We start from the raw sequence: 13,026 nt of genomic DNA, 5'->3' as shown, positions 1-13,026 counted from the left end.
CTCCGGAGCGTTTTCCTCTCAGGGACCGCTTCTCGGTGGTGGTGGCGTGGGAGGCTGCTCCGGAGCGTTTTCCTCTCGGGGACCGCTTCTCGGCGGCGTGGGAGGCCGCTCAGGAGCGTTTTTCTCTCAGGGACCGCCTCTCGGTGGCGTGGGAGGCTGCGTTTTCCTCTCAGGGACCGCTTCTCGGTGGCGTGGGAGGCCGCTCAGGAGCGTTTTTCTCTCAGGGACCGCCTCTCGGTGGCGTGGGAGGCTGCGTTTTCCTCTCAGGGACCGCTTCTCGGTGGCGTGGGAGGCTGCGTTTTCCTCTCAGGGACCGCTTCTCGGTGGCGTGGGAGGCCGCTCAGGAGCGTTTTTCTCTCAGGGACCGCCTCTCGGTGGCGTGGGAGGCTGCGTTTTCCTCTCAGGGACCGCTTCTCGGTGGCGTGGGAGGCCGCTCAGGAGCGTTTTTCTCTCAGGGACCGCTTCTCGGCGGCGTGGGAGGCTGCTCCGGAGCGTTTTCCTCTCAGGGACCGCTTCTCGGTGGTGGTGGCGTGGGAGGCCGCTCCGGAGCGTTTTCCTCTCGGGGACCGCTTCTCGGTGGCGTGGGAGGCTGCCCCGGAGCGTTTTCCTCTCGGGGACCCCCTCTCGGTGGCGTGGGAGGCTGCTCCGGAGCGTTTTCCTCTCAGGGACCGCCTCTCGGCGGCGTGGGAGGCTGCTCCGGAGCGTTTTCCTCTCGGGGACCGCTTCTCGGTGGCGTGGGAGGCTGCTCCGGAGCGTTTTCCTCTCGGGGACCGCTTCTCGGTGGCGTGGGAGGCCGCCCCGGAGCGTTTTTCTCTCGGGGACCCCCTCTCGGTGGCGTGGGAGGCTGCTCCGGAGCGTTTTCCTCTCGGGGACCGCTTCTCGGTGGTGGTGGCGTGGGAGGCCGCCCCGGAGCGTTTTCCTCTCAGGGACCGCTTCTCGGTGGCGTGGGAGGCTGCCCCGGAGCGTTTTCCTCTCGGGGACCCCCTCTCGGCGGCGTGGGAGGCTGCTCCGGAGCGTTTTCCTCTCGGGGACCGCTTCTCGGTGGTGGTGGCGTGGGAGGCCGCCCCGGAGCGTTTTCCTCTCAGGGACCGCTTCTCGGTGGCGTGGGAGGCTGCTCCGGAGCGTTTTCCTCTCGGGGACCCCCTCTCGGCGGCGTGGGAGGCTGCTCCGGAGCGTTTTCCTCTCGGGGACCGCTTCTCGGTGGTGGTGGCGTGGGAGGCCGCCCCGGAGCGTTTTCCTCTCGGGGACCGCTTCTCGGCGGCGTGGGAGGCCGCCCCGGAGCGTTTTCCTCTCGGGGACCCCCTCTCGGTGGCGTGGGAGGCTGCTCCGGAGCGTTTTCCTCTCAGGGACCGCCTCTCGGCGGCGTGGGAGGCCGCCCCGGAGCGTTTTCCTCTCGGGGACCCCCTCTCGGTGGCGTGGGAGGCTGCTCCGGAGCGTTTTCCTCTCGGGGACCGCTTCTCGGTGGTGGTGGCGTGGGAGGCCGCCCCGGAGCGTTTTCCTCTCAGGGACCGCTTCTCGGTGGCGTGGGAGGCTGCCCCGGAGCGTTTTCCTCTCGGGGACCCCCTCTCGGCGGCGTGGGAGGCTGCTCCGGAGCGTTTTCCTCTCAGGGACCCCCTCTCGGCGGCGTGGGAGGCTGCTCCGGAGCGTTTTCCTCTCAGGGACCGGCTCTCGGCATGGAGGCTGCTCCGGAGCGTTTTCCTCTCGGGGACCCCCTTTCGGTGGCGTGGGAGGCCGCCCCGGAGCGTTTTCCTCTCAGGGACCCCCTCTCGGCGGCGTGGGAGGCTGCTCCGGAGCGTTTTCCTCTCGGGGACCCCCTCTCGGTGGCGTGGGAGGCCGCCCCGGAGCGTTTTCCTCTCAGGGACCCCCTCTCGGTGGCGTGGGAGGCTGCTCCGGAGCGTTTTCCTCTCAGGGACCGCTTCTCGGTGGTGGTGGCGTGGGAGGCTGCTCCGGAGCGTTTTCCTCTCAGGGACCCCCTCTCGGCGGCGTGGGAGGCTGCTCCGGAGCGTTTTCCTCTCAGGGACCGCTTCTCGGTGGTGGTGGCGTGGGAGGCTGCTCCGGAGCGTTTTCCTCTCAGGGACCGCTTCTCGGTGGCGTGGGAGGCTGCTCCGGAGCGTTTTCCTCCCGGCAGAACTTGCAGAACCGGAGTCGGTCCCCTCAGAGCCTTCGCTGTTTCCATCACGTTTCTGTGATGTCCTGAGTCCGTCGTGGTCCTTTCCACACCCTGGGCTGCAAGCACTTGCACGGGAAACCCCTTTCTTTGCTTGTCGGTAAAAAGCGACTCGCCCGTCCGAGTTTGATCTTGAGGTCGCCGGGCTCCAACTCTGATCCTCTCGCTGCGTCCACACCTGCAGTGACCTCCTCCCCTGCGGGAGCCCTGAGACTCATCCATGGGTGATGGAGTCAGCTCCTTCCAAGGTCCAGTTGATGTCGCTGTTTTGGCCTCTTTCCACAAATCATGAATGCCCTGAATGGTGTCTAGCTCGGGGACCCTTCCGGAAGGATTCACTTTGCCCACATCCGTCAGAGGAGTCACTGTCCATGGCAGCTAGGGACACCGTCTCTCGGCATTATGAATTGTGTTTCTTGTTTTTCTTTTCTTTTTTCTTAGTGAGAGAGAGAGGGAGGGAGAGGGAGATAGACAGGGAGGGAAGGAGAGAGATGAGAAGCACCAACTTGCAGTTGCAGCACTTTAGTTGTTCATTGATTGCTTTTCATACGTGTTTTGACTGGGGGGCTCCAGGCAAGCCAGTGACCCCTTGCTCAAGCCAGTGACCTTGGGTGTCAAGCCAGCAACCATGGGATAATCTTGATGATTCCACTCAAGCTGAAGACCTCATGGTTTCAAACCCGGGTCCTCAGCATCCCAGGCAGATGCTCTGCCCTCTGCACCACCACAGGTCAGGCAAAATGTGTTTCTTCAATAATATGAGTTGAAAGTCGAAATGATTCCTTGACCGTGGACTGCAGAACGGATGTGTCACAGGCGTGAAGACATCTCATCGTCCACCTCCATCAGAGTTCTTGTGTGACCAGGTGCGCCGTCAATGAGCGGGAATATTTAGAAAGGAATCCTTTTTTTCTGAGTCGCAGTCTCAACAGTGGGCGTAGGCTGTTCGGTGAACCACCTTGCACCCAGAGGTGCTGTCTCCAGCGTTGGGTCCCATGTAGGGAGCACAGGTGAGGAGACTGAGCATCGTTGCTAAGGTTCCCTGGGATTTTCAGATGGTAAGCGAGCATGAAGCTGCAGCTGCGTGAGCGGTAACCAGGAAGTCGGCCATCCCTGAGGCTCTGAGGTCTCTCAAGCTGTGCAAGTCCCAGGAGGCGTCTTCTTCCACTAGGAGGCGGTTTCATCCGCAGTGAGATTCTGCTGTGGAGTGGAGTCACCGTCGCTCATTATCTGTTAGGCCTGCCGGACCGCCTGCCCGTCTGTGTATGTTATGGAGACGGCGTCTCTGCTGCTTCACCCTCTTCTCCTGCGGCCTCCTCATCTCTCAGTCTCCACAGGATGGCGGAGAGTGCGGGCCCTGCTCTGGGTTGGGCTTTAGTTCAGGGAGATGTGGCGGCTGGTCCGATCTTCCGTCCAAACACCAGAGCTTTTTCCACGGCAGCCACGAGGCTGCTTTGCTCATCACTCGTGCGCTCACTCGCTCCACGCGGGGTACGGCAGACCTTCCATTTCTAAAGACGGAACAGCAGCAAAACCAGGCGTGCGTAGACTTGCGTCAGGCGCCACCTCCGCACACCGGCCCAGAGTCCCGGCTCCGGGACTCCAAGTCGGCGCCAGGCGGGGAGGCCAGGGTGCCTGCCCTTAGCCTAGCTCGCGTCCACTGTGAGGGCCCCGAGTCCACCGTGAGGTCACATCCTGGCCCAAGTCTCCGGAAGGAAGACTGACGCTAATGCGCCCACGCAGACTCTCGCCCGCGGGTCACGTTCCCGCTCCTCGCCCACGCAGACTCTCGCCCGCGGGTCACGTTCCCGTTCCTCGCCCACGCAGACTCTCGCCCGCGGGTCACCTTCCCGCTCCTCGCCCACGCAGACTTTCACCCGCGGGTCACCTTCCCGCTCCTCGCCCACGCAGACTCTCGCCCGCGGGTCACGTTCCCGTTCCTCGCCCACGCAGACTCTCGCCCGCGGGTCACCTTCCCGCTCCTCGCCCACGCAGACTTTCACCCGCGGGTCACGTTCCCGTTCCTCGCCCTCTCCAGCCTGCACGCCCTGGGCTCCAAGCGACGCTGACTTTGTTCCCGCGTTAGCTCCTGGCTGTGTTCCATTTGCGGTGCATCTGAGCACAGCCTGACTCGGGTCTCCATCATCTTTCTGGTCGTTTTCTCGTTGATCCCTCCAGCTCTCGCCCTCAGGGCGGCGGCCGCGTTCCCCGCTGCTTACGTTGGGAATACAGTTTTCGCTTCGCTGTCTGCATCCAGTTTGAGTTTGTGGCACTTTTTCATACTCAGAAGTGTTCGTCGCCAAACGTAGGAGTCCCGCCTGACTGGGCGGTGGCGCAGTGGATGGAGCGTTGGACTGGGATCCTGAGGACTCAGGTTCGAGACCCCGGGGTCGCCGGCTTGAGCGCGGGCTCATCTGGTTTGAGCAGGATCTCACCGGCTTGAAACCGGGGTCGCTGGCTTGAGCGAGGGGTTGCAAGGTCTGCTGAGGGCCCGTGGTCGGGGCGCGTATGGGGGGGCAATCAGTGAACAGCTAGGGTGTCGCAATGCGCGGCGAGAAACTGGTGACTGATGCTTCTCGTCTCTCCGTCCCTGTCTGTCCCTCTCTCTGACTCTCTGTCTCTGTAAATAAATTAATTTTAAGAGAAAAAAAAAAAAAGTAGGAGTCCCTTTTTGGGTTTTTGCATTAACAAACATCGTGCGTAAGCTTCCCGGAGAGGCTCTCCGCGTTGGTCACATTTAAGGACTTAAAGGGTTTCATTCAACGCCTTACTTGATTAGACTTTGTTTTCCTTAGTGATGTGAAGTTCTAATTTTATTGTGGATCAGTTTCCTGTTTGTCTCACAATCTTTTTCTCAAACACCTGGCACTTTGTCCACTAACATTTTCATGGATAGAATTCTGTGAAAACCATAAAACCCAATTTTTAAAACCACTTTTCCTTGATTCCTCTGCTTATCTTTCCCTTTTCTTTTTACATTTTTATCCTATTCACTCGAGGCTTTTTTGTGGTTCTGGCCGAGTTAGCGTGAACCTCCTGTTCCCCCAGCCCCCACAGGGGACAGCGGATGCTCCTGGTGGCCGTGGGCCCCACAGCACCTCCCTGTGCACTTCCTTCACTCACCAGGCAAATTGAGGGGGGGTTGCTGGCCTGTGCCAGTGTGTAGGGATGGTGGATGGGGCAGCACCTTGGAATGGGGACGAGGGGAACGAGGGAGGCAGGTCCCTATTCAGGCCCCCCTCCTTGGCAGGTCAACACCTTCCAGACTGTGCTCATCACCGACGGCAAGTTCTCTTTCACCATTTTCAACTATGAGTCCATCACGTGGACCACAGGCACACACGCCAGCAGCGGGGGTGATGCCACTGGCCTGGGGGGCATCGCAGCCCAGGTAGGACCCCTGCTCCCCACTGCCAGCACTGTCATGAGCTGATGAGGCAGGCAGACCCACACCCACACACACACACACACACACACACACACACTACTGTGCCAAGGCCAGTGTGTGGTGATATGAGCCCTCTCTCAGCCGAGAACCACAGACATCCTTGAGCCAAAGGCACCTTTGTCCTGGTCACACCGCCTGGCTCCGCAGGGCAGCTACAGCGGGGACAGTGGGTTCTGGGATCTCTGTGCACTGACTGTCCCCAGTTCTGGCAGGGTGGTGGCCCGGAGGACCTGGCCAGCAGGGAATCCCAGGTGTGGAGGGCGTGGTCAAGTGCCAGTGCACCCCCCCATCTCTTCCCCCGAGGGAGCACTTTCCCCTGGACCCTACAGGAGACCCACAACCCAGCAGGGAGTCACTGGAGGGGCTGAGGGGTGCCAGTCCCGACCACGTCCTCGGCTCAGGGGAACTGTTGGTTGCCGTCAGGATCTGGCTAGGAGTCTGCTGACCCTGGCAGGGACCACGTGGGGGTGGTGGGAAGGTTACCCTTGAATCTTAGCGCTCTCCGATTTACAAGGCTGTCTCCCACATGAGCTCTGAGACCTCGGCCAGCGGGGAGGCGGGTGTCAGGACCTTTAGGGAGTCCTGCGGACCGGGCCGCACCTGCTCGCTCTCTCCACACCCACCAGGCCGGCTTCAACGCGGGAGATGGGCGGCGGTACTTCAGCATCCCCGGCTCGCGCACGGCGGACATGGCGGAGGTGGAGACCAGCACCAACGTGGGCGTGCCCGGGCGCTGGGCGTTCAGAATCGATGATGCCCAGGTGCGCGTGGGGGGCTGCGCCCATGCAAGTAAGAGCACCGAGCGAGCGGCTCGGGCGCCGGGAGGGGCGTGGCCTGGGAGCGTGCCCGGGCGGGCGGGAGGGGACTTGGGCGCCAGCCCCGCCCCAGGCCCAGGGCTGCGCGCGGCCCCGCCCACCGCGGCTCCTGTCCCCCCCCTGGCTCCTGAGCCTCAGTCTCCCCCGGGGGGGCCTTCCCTCGGCTGCGGGGCTGGTGAAGCCCACTGTTCGCGGTGCAAAGAGGAGGAGCCCGGCCTCCTTCCTCCCTGTGCCGGGACTGGCGCCCTGGGTCCCTGGGTCCCGGGACCGCCTGGGAGGCAGGTGTTCTGTTAACCCCATTTCATCTTTTCTGCTGGGACTTGCTGCTCGTTTGACAACCCGGGCATGCATCTGCCCGACAGGAGGGAGAAGGACACCCAAGGGTCCCTGGACCCATGGGCTTTCGAGCTTAGAACGCACAGCAAAGGGGGAGGGTCCAGCCAGGGGAGAGCGCGTGACCGGTGGGGGGCCGGACTGGCTGCAGACCAGACCGGTGTGTGGCCCTTCTGCCAGTCACAGACACTCCTGAGACTTGATAACTTGATAAGGTCCTGCCAAGCCTGGGTCGCTATGAGGTGAGGCCGGAACCTGCCCCCGAGGATTCACCTCCAGCCCTGCCCCGCCGGGAACAAGGCCACCGGGAAGGGCTGCTTCCTTGCACATCAATTCGGGGAGAGACCAGCTGGGATGGGGGGGGGGACAGGCTCGCACCCTGGCCAGGCCCAGGGAGGGCGTGTGCACAGAAACTGAGCATAGACCTGGTTTTAGGGCATACCTGATCTCTGCAAGCGTCCGCAGCAGCGCTGGCAGCCAACAGCCACCCCCGAGGGTCTGAGGGCACCCCCCCCCCGCACCGTCTGACCTTTGGTTTTCGCACAGAGATCCCTCTCTCCCAGGAGGGGCACTTGCGTCTCCCATGTGGCCGGGAGTCCTCAGGTCCCTCGGACAAGTTTGGAAGCTGGCAGAATAGCGGGATAAGAAGGGGCTATGGGTTTGAGGGGTTCTGGGGAAGCCTGCCCTCCACGGTGCCAGTCACAGCTTAGAGAACAGACTCCACAGGAAACCGAGGCACAGGGCAGGTGGCAGTTGTACGGAGCACCCCTGTGCAGACCAGGGAATGGGTGCAAGCCGGCGGCATACCTTGGAGAGCGAGCCTCTGGGTCAGGCGGGCGGGGTGACTGCCCACCCTTCCTGTGTCCGCAGCCTCCGTGTGCCTGGCCCTGCGCCCGTGCCTCAATGGTGGCAAGTGTATTGATGACTGTGTCACAGGCAACCCCTCCTACACCTGCTCCTGCCTCTCGGGCTTCACGGGGAGGAGGTGCCACTTGGGTGAGTTCACTGATGGCACTGCCCACTGGGAGGCACTGGGCTCTGGAGAAATCCTGGGAGCACAGCCAGTGACCCCAAGAGCCCAGGGTCAAGGGTCTCTGTCCTCACAGTGAGGGGGGGGGTGTGGGATCCCAGTGGCTTCCTGCCCGTGAGCACAGTAGGCAGGGGCTGCGGCTGCCCCTCGGAGTCCCCTGCCCCCGGGGTGAGGCCCAGGAGAGCCTGGTGTGCTGTCCCCCCCACCCCACCCCGGCACGGCGAGCTGCCCAGCCTAGTTCCTCCACTGAGGCCCCAGCCTGCCCGTTTTTCAGATGTGAACGAGTGCGCTTCCCACCCGTGTCGGAACGGGGCGACCTGCACACACGGCATCAACAGCTTCAGCTGCCGGTGCCCGGCTGGCTTCGGGGGACCCACCTGTGAGACAGGTAGGAGGAGACTCCCCGGGCCCCCACGGTCCTCCCGCTGCAGGGTGGACGGGTGGTCCTGGCCGGACGAGGGGCAGCTGGCAGCCTGGAGGCAGCGTCAGGGCGGCCGTGCCACAGAGGGCTGGGCAGAGGACCTGGGCCACCCAGGGAGGCCCGAGGGGCTGGGCAGAGGACCTGGGCCACCCAGAGAGGCCCGAGGGGCTGGGCAGAGGACGTGGGCCACCCAGAGAGGCCCGAGGGGCTGGGCAGAAGACCTGGGCCACCCAGAGAGGCCGTAGGGGCTGGGCAGAGGACCTGGGCCACCCCAGAGAGGCCCGAGGGGCTGGGCAGAGGACCTGGGCCACCCAGAGAGGCCCGAGGGGCTGGGCAGAGGACCTGGGCCACCCAGAGAGGCCCGAGGGGCTGGGCAGAGGACGTGGGCCACCCAGAGAGGCCCGAGGGGCTGGGCAGAGGACCTGGGCCACCCAGAGAGGCCCGAGGGGCTGGGCAGAGGACGTGGGCCACCCAGAGAGGCCCGAGGGGCTGGGCAGAGGACCTGGGCCACCCAGAGAGTCCCGAGGGGCTGGGCAGAGGACGTGAGCCACCCAGAGAGGCCCGAGGGGCTGGGCAGAGGACCTGGGCCACCCAGAGAGGCCCGAGGGGCTGGGCAGAGGACGTGGGCCACCCAGAGAGGCCCGAGGGGCTGGGCAGAGGACCTGGGCCACCCAGAGAGGCCCGAGGGGCTGGGCAGAGGACGTGGGCCACCCAGAGAGGCCCGAGGGGCTGGGCAGAGGACCTGGGCCACCCAGAGAGGCCCGAGGGGCTGGGCAGAGGACCTGGGCCACCCAGAGAGGCCCGAGGGGCTGGGCAGAGGACCTGGGCCACCCAGAGAGGCCCGAGGGGCTGGGCAGAGACCTGGGCCACCCAGAGAGGCCCGAGGGGCTGGGCAGAGGACCTGGGCCACCCAGAGAGGCCCGAGGGGCTGGGCAGAGGACCTGGGCCACCCAGAGAGGCCCGAGGGGCTGGGCAGAGACCTGGGCCACCCAGAGAGGCCCGAGGGGCTGGGCAGAGACATGGGCCACCCAGAGAGGCCCGAGGGGCTGGGCAGAGACATGGGCCACCCAGGGAGGCCCGAGGGGCTGGGCAGAAGCACTGGCCACGGTCCTCGGGCCTCCTGGGCTCCGGGATTCAGATCACGTTAGAGGACTTGGAATAGGCGAGTGCCTGGGTCATGGCCAAACTGGCGGCAGGGCCTGGGTGTGGCAGGAGCTGTCCAGGCCTCTGGCCCTGGGACCCACTTGAAGGGAACAGGGACACGAGAGCCTCAGGCCAGCTGTGGGGGTGAAGCAGCACCCACCCTGCCACACCCACCTTCTTCCTGCTGCTCCCTGGAACCCTGGACCCCTGGACCCCAGATGCTCTGACAGGATGGACTGTGTCCTCCCCACCCCCCAGGACTCACACAGCCGAGGCTCAGGTTCTCGGGACCCTCCTTGCTCCAGGTCACAGGCCAGCTTGGAGCTGAGCTCCGTCCTCTGCTGCCCACAGACCTCAGCCACCAGAGCACCTCACACCTGGTGGGGGCACCACGACTCCGGGGAGAGCTGGGGGGGCACCACGACTCCGGGGAGAGCTGGGGGGCACCGCGACTCTGGGGAGAGCTGGGGGGGCAGCATCACGAGTCCAGGGAGAGCTGGGGGGGGCACCACAACTCCAGGGAGAGCTGGGGGGGCAGCACCACGAGTCCAGGGATAGCTGGGGGGGCACCACGACTCCAGGGAGAGCTGGAGGGGGCACCGCGACTCCGGGGAGAGCTGGGGGGGGCAGCACCACGAGTCCAGGGAGAGCTGGACGGGGCACCACCACGACTCCAGGGAGAGCTGGGGGGGCACCGCGACTCCAGGGAGAGCTGGAGGGGGCACCGCGACTCCGGGGAGAGCTGGGGGGGGCAGCACCACGAGTCCGGGGAGAGCTGGGGGGGCACCGCGACTCCGGGGAGAGCTGAGGGGGGCACCGCGACTCCGGGGAGAGCTGGAGGGGGCACCGCGACTCCGGGGAGAGCTGAGGGGGCACCGCGACTCCGGGGAGAGCTGGAGGGGGCACCGCGACTCCGGGGAGAGCTGGGGGGGGCACCGCGACTCCGGGGAGAGCTGGAGGGGGCACCGCGACTCCGGGGAGAGCTGGGGGGCACCGCGACTCCGGGGAGAGCGGGGGGGGCACCGCGACTCCGGGGAGAGCTGGGGGGGCACCGCGACTCCGGGGAGAGCTGGGGGGGCACCGCGACTCCGGGGAGAGTGGGGGGGGGGCACCGCGACTCCGGGGAGAGCGGGGGGGGGGCACCGCGACTCCGGGGAGAGCGGGGGGGGGGGGAGGCACCACGACTCCGGGGAGAGCTGGGGGGGCGGCACCACGACTCCGGGGAGAGCTGCAGGTTCATCAGGATCCATCTGGTCCCTGTACTGAGTCTTTTGGGGACAGGAGAGAAGCTGGGAAAGGAGGTGCCCACCACACCCCGGCTCTGTGGTCGGTCGGTGGCCACCAGGGAGTCAGGAAGGCCGGCACAGCCGGTGAGGGGCAGGTGGAGAGTGGACAGAGGCCGGCTGGCCCCTCACTCCACTCTGACTGGGGGCTGAGGGCCTGCGGCAGGGTCAGCCCCCCCACCGCGGCCCCTCCGCGCCCCTGGGCACTGCACACCCTCCAAGGCTGTGTCCCCTCTCCCAGTGGGAAGAATCTCTCAGCCGGTGCCCCCCCCCCCAGTCCCGCTCTGAGAAAGCTCTTGTCACAGTTGGCCCAGCGCGCCCACACCCTGTGCTGAAAAAAAACCCGACTTAGACGAGCTTTCATTTCAGCGCGGGTGGGCTGGGCCCGGACTGCCCTGGCCAGGACCCCCCACCCCACCGCCTGACAGATTCCCCCCCACCCCACCCCGGGGCCACCGCAGGACTCCAACCGCCTTCCACCCTCCCCGCACCTGTAGCACAATCTCCATGTGACGCCAAAGACTGTGCGAACGGCGGCTGGTGCCAGGTGGTTAGCGGCTCCGCTGAGTGCGTGTGCCCCGCGGGCTACATGGGCCACGCCTGCGAGACGGGTGAGTGGCTGGCGGGCCTGCGAGGCGGGGCCGGCGGCGGGATGGGGCGGAGCACGAGGCAGTGGTCCCAGGCTGGCTGGAGCCCAGCTCCGCCTCCGCTGCCTGCAGATGTGGACGAGTGCGACTCTGGCCCCTGCCTGAACGGAGGCTCCTGCGTCAACCTCGTGGGGAACTTCACCTGCCTGTGCACGGAGCCCTTCGAGGGACCGCGCTGTGAGACAGGTAATGCCCACGTGCGCCCCACGGGTGACAGCGCTTTTGGGGTCACCGCCCTCTTTCCCTCACAGTCTGGGTGGGCCCCTCCCCGTCTCCCGCCTGAGCCTGACCCCTGAGTGGCTGACTTCGGGGGAAGCTGGTCTTGGAGTTCCACCCACGTGCTGTGTGAGGCCGAGCAAGGCCCTCCTCCTCTGGCCTGGTCGCCCCCTCCCACTCTCAAGGCCCCTCCCCCCTCTCAGGGGAGCACTGACTTTGACATCTTCCTACTAGTCCTGACCCTCCCCAGGCGAGGGGACCGCCAGGAGCAGGAGAGAAAGCTGACCTTTCCCACGTGTGATGAGGTCTGCGGGTTTCTCTCCTCTGTCTCATACTATTTTACGTTTTTATGGGATCAATGAAAAGACCAACTAGATGTGACAACCCGCTGAATCAATCCACAGCCTCAGTGCAAGGTACCACCTGGCCTCAGCCAGCCTCGGCCCCTGTGCCCAGGACAAACCGAGTCTAAAAACTTAAGGAGGAAGTCCCACCTGCCCTCAAGCCCAATGCAGATAGATCCGTGCCCACCTCAGAGGAGGGGAGGTCGTGCGGGGCAGGGGGCAGATGGATCCGTGCCCACCTCAGAGGAGGGGAGGTCGTGCGGGGCAGGGGGCAGATGGACACCGTGCCCACCTCAGAGGAGGGGGAGGTCGTGCAGGGCAGGGGGCAGATGGACGCCGTGCCCACCTCAGAGGAGGGGAGGTCGTGCGGGGCAGGGGGCAGATGGATCCATGCCCACCTCAGAGAAGGGGTGGTCGTGCAGGGCAGGGGGCAGATGGACGCCGTGCCCACCTCAGAGGAGGGGAGGTCGTGCGGGGCAGGGGGCAGATGGACGCCGTGCCCACCTCAGAGAAGGGGGAGGTCGTGCGGGGCAGGGGGCAGGAGGGGGAGGTCGTGCGGGGCAGGGGGAAGATGGGCACCGTGCCCACCTCAGAGGAGGGGGTGGTCGTGTGGGGCAGGGGGCAGATGGGTGCCATGCCCACCTCAGAGGAGGGGAGGTCATGCGGGGCAGGGGGCAGATGGGCGCCGTGCCCACCTCAGAGGAGGGGGAGGTCGTGCAGGGCAGGGGGCAGATGAACGCCGTGCCCACCGCAGAGGAGGGGAGGTCGTGCGGGGCAGGGGGCAGATGGGCGATGTGCCCACCTCAGAGGAGGGGAGGTCGTGCGGGGCAGGGGGCAGAGGGTGCCACTCTGACTTGACTGGCTGCTTAAAATCACTGTGTGTGCCACGGTCCTCCTTTCTCAGCTTTTTACCTAAATATTTGTGTGTTCAACGAAACCCAAGTCAGAGAACAGATAAGTGATATCGAAGATTTTGCAAAGAATGCACCCATTTTGTACGGAAAAAGAAAGCAAATGAGGAAGAAACAAGGCAACTGACACACTACCCCCAAGAGCAGGTCAGTAGCCGCATCACAGGGTACAAACCTCACCTGACATTCTCATCAGATCCAACAAGTCGCTGGTTGGAATTTGGAGATGAGAGAGAGAGAGTCGAGCCTCCTGCTCCTGGCCGGGAAG

At 65.1% G+C, this 13,026-nt stretch overlaps 1 protein-coding gene across 1 annotated transcript in view; it reads left to right on the top strand.

The window, feature by feature from the left end:
• Positions 1-13,026, top strand: part of SNED1 (sushi, nidogen and EGF like domains 1) — an 83,141-nt gene that overhangs the window by 17,491 nt on the left and 52,624 nt on the right. The window contains exons 3-8 of the mRNA XM_066232466.1: positions 5,418-5,558; positions 6,242-6,404; positions 7,634-7,759; positions 8,068-8,181; positions 11,138-11,251; positions 11,360-11,473. Of these exons, the coding sequence (XP_066088563.1) occupies positions 5,418-5,558; positions 6,242-6,404; positions 7,634-7,759; positions 8,068-8,181; positions 11,138-11,251; positions 11,360-11,473 (772 nt within the window). The remainder of the gene's footprint in view (positions 1-5,417; positions 5,559-6,241; positions 6,405-7,633; positions 7,760-8,067; positions 8,182-11,137; positions 11,252-11,359; positions 11,474-13,026) is intronic.

The sequence above is a fragment of the Saccopteryx bilineata genome, chromosome 5, assembly GCF_036850765.1.
Source record: "Saccopteryx bilineata isolate mSacBil1 chromosome 5, mSacBil1_pri_phased_curated, whole genome shotgun sequence".
NCBI classification, from domain to species: domain Eukaryota; kingdom Metazoa; phylum Chordata; class Mammalia; order Chiroptera; family Emballonuridae; genus Saccopteryx; species Saccopteryx bilineata.
Note: the sequence above shows the minus strand (reverse complement) of the source record. Positions and strands in the feature narration are given on the sequence as shown.